The sequence below is a fragment of the Erithacus rubecula genome (genome assembly GCF_903797595.1).
Source record: "Erithacus rubecula genome assembly, chromosome: 6".
Classification (NCBI taxonomy): domain Eukaryota; kingdom Metazoa; phylum Chordata; class Aves; order Passeriformes; family Muscicapidae; genus Erithacus; species Erithacus rubecula.
Window position 1 is genome coordinate 15,808,464 of NC_136688.1, and position 4,930 is coordinate 15,813,393.

The following is a 4,930-nucleotide window of genomic DNA, read 5'->3' on the forward strand; positions in this document are numbered from 1 at the left end:
CCCTGAGGGCTGACAGAGCACTTAAACACCTAAACCTTTCATTTCCAAAAATAGGCTTCTCAACCTTTTTTCAAACTGTGAAATGGCTCAGCAATTTCTAAATGCCACTGAATCAAATCCAGTGGCAGGTGCAGAGAGACACTGTGACAGTAACCTTCACCATCCCTTCCCCACTGTGTTTAGCTTTTCTTTTTTCCTCTCAACAAGGCTTAATCTCACTGTCTGCCTGAACATTAATCTGCTTTCACCAAGTCCCAAACTAATGCCTGCTGCATTAATACACTGCAAATCCTCAAGGTATAAATTACACACAGTGCAGTATAAAAGGGAAGCACAGGGCTTTCCTCTCACTACAGCTGATACTTCTAGGAAGGAGAGTAGAATACAGGTGAGTATCCTGATGTAGAAATCTCTCTTTTTAAATATTGCAAATACTTAATTAATTGCTTCTGAAAAATACATTATACTTTGTTCTTTCTCTCTCTTGCCTCTTTTTCTCTGTCCTTACAGACAGGATACATTGTCTCTACAGAAACTTAGATAAAAAATATTTTATTGAAAGTGGTATGGCATTCTGCTACTATTATCATTCTGCAGAGATTGCTGACATGCCATTTCGGTTGCTTAGGAAAATCAAACTCCTTTATCAGTAAACATAAGAAGGATCTATCTAAAGTCTGTTCTTACTGATGATTCTGAACACTTGCTGTTATGGAACCACTTGAGGATAATGCAGAGACTCAATTTCCCCCTGCTTCTCTTTTTCCTGTTGAAAATAACTAAGCATTTCTCCAGTAGAGATACATTTTTTTTCTTTATAGACAGGATGAAGACACTTAATTGTTACGTGCTGTTACTTTGCTGGAAAGCAATTTGCTGCAACAGCTGCCAGCTCACCAATATTACCATAGCTGTGGAAAGAGAGGAATGTGAATTCTGCATCACAGTGAATGCCACGTGGTGCTCAGGATACTGCTTCACCAGGGTGAGACTCAATTTCAGGCACCAGAATTAAGTATTTCAAGTGGTGGGTAACCCATTCCTGCCTGTAGCAAACACAGGATGAGCCCTTGTGAAAGAGCAGGGTGAATTACTGCTGTGGATACACAGCACAGGGAGGAAACATCACAGCAAAATTCAGTTAATTAGCTGACTGCATGCATTGTGTTCATGTTGTATAACCAGATTTAAAAGAATTGAAGTCTGGGTCTCTGCTTGGTGCTCAATTTGTGGTCAATAAAGCAGCCATTACTGCTCTGCTCTTTCAAATAATCTGAAGAATCAAGCAATTGATCTGAAAGGTTGTCTGGTGATGGTATGGCACAAATTTGCCCAATCAGTCCTCTTGAGAGGGGAAATTTAAAGATCTAAGGGAAATTAGAAGAGTCAGACCCAATGCTTCTGATCTCAGTGGGATTTTCCCATTTCATAAAGAATTTGAAATCTAACCCATAACAAATTTTAATTTTTTTTTAATTACCTTCTTCCAATTCCAGGATCCAGTATACAAATATCCACCAGTATCAACTGCTCAGCAAACCTGCACCTTCAAGGAGGTTGTGTATGAAACAGTGAAGATCCCTGGCTGTGGTGACCACCCTGAATCTTTTTACTCATACCCAGTAGCCACAGAGTGTCACTGTGACACCTGTGACACTGACACCACTGACTGCACTGTGAGGGGACTGGGGCCATCCTACTGTTCCTTCAGCCAGAATGGCAGTAACCAGTGAAGGGAGCTGGACAGCACTGTGGCTTTTAATGCTCCCTGATAATAAAGGTACTGTTTAGGTTTAAATGGAAAACACCAGGCTATGGTATTTAGAAACTGCCAAGACTGAAACAAAGATTTTTAAGGCCAAAATGAAGAGCTACTGACTAAACTCCTCTTTAGGCCTTTCCTTCTTAACCTATCAGTTGCCTTAAAATCATTTTAATAGGTCTATAAAAAATGCTGCTTCCAATTTCTTCTGCCTTTCCCTCCTCTTCCTCTTTATCACAACTTCATTATTTATATTTCTCTATTTCTACTGCCTGGTTCACATAGATTATTCTATGCTATTCTCTGCTTTCAAAAAGTTCCCAAGATTCAATTCTTTATCATCCTGCTTTTCATCTCTCCTAAGAACACACTTTTTAAAAAAGCCTTGCTGCTGGTTGTGGTTTTGTTAGCTGGATTGTAAACCTCTCTCAGCTGAGATCCTGACTGATTCTGCTTTGCATTATGTTCCATACAGTCAATATGCTCTGCCAATAATAACAGGATGTGTATTTAAGAGCCAAAATCTATGTTCAAATGTTGAATGTCACTTTAATTGTACTTTCTCAGTTAGTTCAGCCTCACTGTCACAGCAACACAAGTAACACAAACTCTGGTCTGTACCTGGCTAACTTGAAGAAATCATCATCTCTCTATTGCAAAAGGTAGTAAAGAGAAATTTTATCATTATTTAACATAGGGGTCTCAGAAGTTATTTAGGGATGAATCTAGACCCCAGTAGTGCAAACATGGTGTGATAATGTGCCTTGGGAGCACAGAGAGTGGAATTCACAGAACTCTGCAGCAACCTAACTCTGCAAACACCAGTGTGAAGTGAGCTGGAGGACTGACTGAACCAGAATGGAAATTACCTCTCATTGCTGAGAAAATTACAGGAAGCCTACAGGATGAAATCCTATGGGGGAAAATGGAAACACACCATTCCTCATCAGAAAAATGGACACAGGATGATGGATCAGCAGCAGTGTGGCACAAGCCAAGAAAGAGCCAGAAGCATCCCAGAGCTGCAGAAAATTGGGAATGCAAGGAGCAGAGCTTACAAGACACAACCTACCTCCACCACTCAGTTCTGCAGGGTAGGGCACTGAGTGGTTATTTCTGACAGAACTTCAGAGCATTGAAAAACTGGAGAAAATTGACAGAAGGATAATAAGAATGAAGAGAGGCCAAAAAAAAACATCCTAGGAGAAAAATATTTAAATAAATGTGGTTGTTTTGCTTAGGGGAGGGGACCACTTAGGGGCAATATTAGCAGAATATTTTACATGCTTGAAGACTGTTAGACAGAAAAGAACAGTCAGTTCTCCATGTCCAAAGAGAGCAGAACAACTGAGGAAAGATTCAGAGTAGTCACAAGCAAATCTTCTGAAAGCTGCAGATCATTAGACACTGCTTGTGTGACCCTTACAGACATTCCTGTTTAAGGAGATTTTGCCTGTTACTCTGAATCTGTCTTGTAACAGATAATAGATATTTTAACTTATGTAGTTTTTAGCTTTTTTACCAAAAGGTATTAATTCTCTTGATTTTATTTATAAGATTTATATGCATGGATGTTTTCTTTGATCTAGTGATGCTTTAAAAGTGGTAAAGTAATAGATAAATCACATTGGGTCTCATTCATTTCAGTTTTAAACATGAGTAAATTTAAGTTAAAACTAAGCATATTATTAATATCAGCAATTATTCCATTCTAAATGAGACACTTTTGAATTACAATTACAAAACAAAGTAGTTTGTAATAAAAAAGTATGTAAAAAAGTATGTTTTCAAAACAGATCTGTATTGTCTTGTGTATTTTCAAATAAAAATAATTTTATTGCACTTCTGTTATGAGTCTTAATAAGCTAACTTTAAAACTCAAGAGTCCAGCTGACAACTTTATTATGTTTTAAATTGCATGTTTTTCTTCCTCTCATAGTCTTTTCCTATTCAACTAATACACCCACCAGAGCCATATAGGCATTATATGGCCAAATCACACCAAAAAACACAATATTTTAGCCTGATCCAGTAACATGATAATGAAATATTAGTTGCAATATAAGAGTAGTGTGGCTAAGAATAATGATTATCATTAATATTTTATTTAAATTATAGGCATTAAAACCTGTTCACATCTGTCACAAATTATGTTAGAGGTGAAAACAAAAATCATACAGATTTCATCCATCAGACAAGTGCACCACACATTTTCATTTTGCAAACAAAACTATTTCCAAACCTTAAATCTGAAACTGTCACTAGCAGAGTCAAAAGCCACAGAAATGCAAAAATCCTGAAAGAAGGCTGGCCAGACTTGAAGATATTTTAGTCTACATGTGATAATTTGTAAGACAGATTTTGTCTTTTTTAAGTTCAATTTCCATTGATTGCCCAATAATTTCATTAAACTTATTTTACATTAGTGTTTCTGCAAAGTTTAGTGAAGGTACATGTGAGCCACAAATATCAGTAGAGTCTGACATCCAAATCTGCTTATTATCATTTAAGAAAAATATTTCAGAGGTCATTTTTGTGCTTGTTGTCTAGATCTGACAAGATGAATAAGTGGGAACTCTGTCAAAAGGTCAAAGTCTCAGTATGAAATGCTACTCCAAAAAGTAAATTGGTGGATAAGTTTTTTTAAATGTTTCTAATACAGTCAGAAGTAGATTTTGAAGAGCAGCTACCATGGGACTGAAATCAATAGGTACAATATTTTCCAACTTGAGCAGAACCAGTTTGCCAACAGTGAATTTTTCCAAAACTGCATATTAATTATATTTTTTCTGCAAAAAGAATATGCCAGACTTTAGCCACCAGCCTGCAAAATCTAATCTTAGAAGTGGCAAAGATTAAAATGGACTGAACTATTCTATTCAAGCAAAACTATTTCTTTTCTTGCATGAGCCTGAAAGAAGTGAACCTGGAAAACTTTAATTTATAACCCCCCTGGTGAAGGCACACACACAGTGTTGGACTGTCTCTTGCAGGCCTCTGAGAGGGCCCTTGATTCCCTGGCTTTCAATTAATTAAGATTTCAAATGCCCAGATGTATGGCTAAACTGCAGGGAGCTCATTCCACTCTGCTGCCACATCTGTGGGCAAATTAATTCTCTGCCATTCATTAAGCAGGCAGCCTGACCTTGGGCTGTGCTTGAAGCTCTC

At 37.5% G+C, this 4,930-nt stretch overlaps 1 protein-coding gene across 1 annotated transcript; it reads left to right on the plus strand.

Moving 5' to 3' along the window:
- Positions 1 to 826: 826 nt before the first annotated feature.
- On the plus strand, positions 827 to 1,733 carry FSHB (follicle stimulating hormone subunit beta; the record flags this gene model as incomplete). The annotated part of the gene is made up of 2 exons (XM_079310000.1): positions 827 to 985; positions 1,497 to 1,733. The coding sequence occupies 2 exons, from the start codon at positions 827 to 829 to the stop codon at positions 1,731 to 1,733; spliced, it is 396 nt and encodes a 131-aa protein (XP_079166126.1).
- Between the last annotated feature and the right edge of the window lie 3,197 nt (positions 1,734 to 4,930).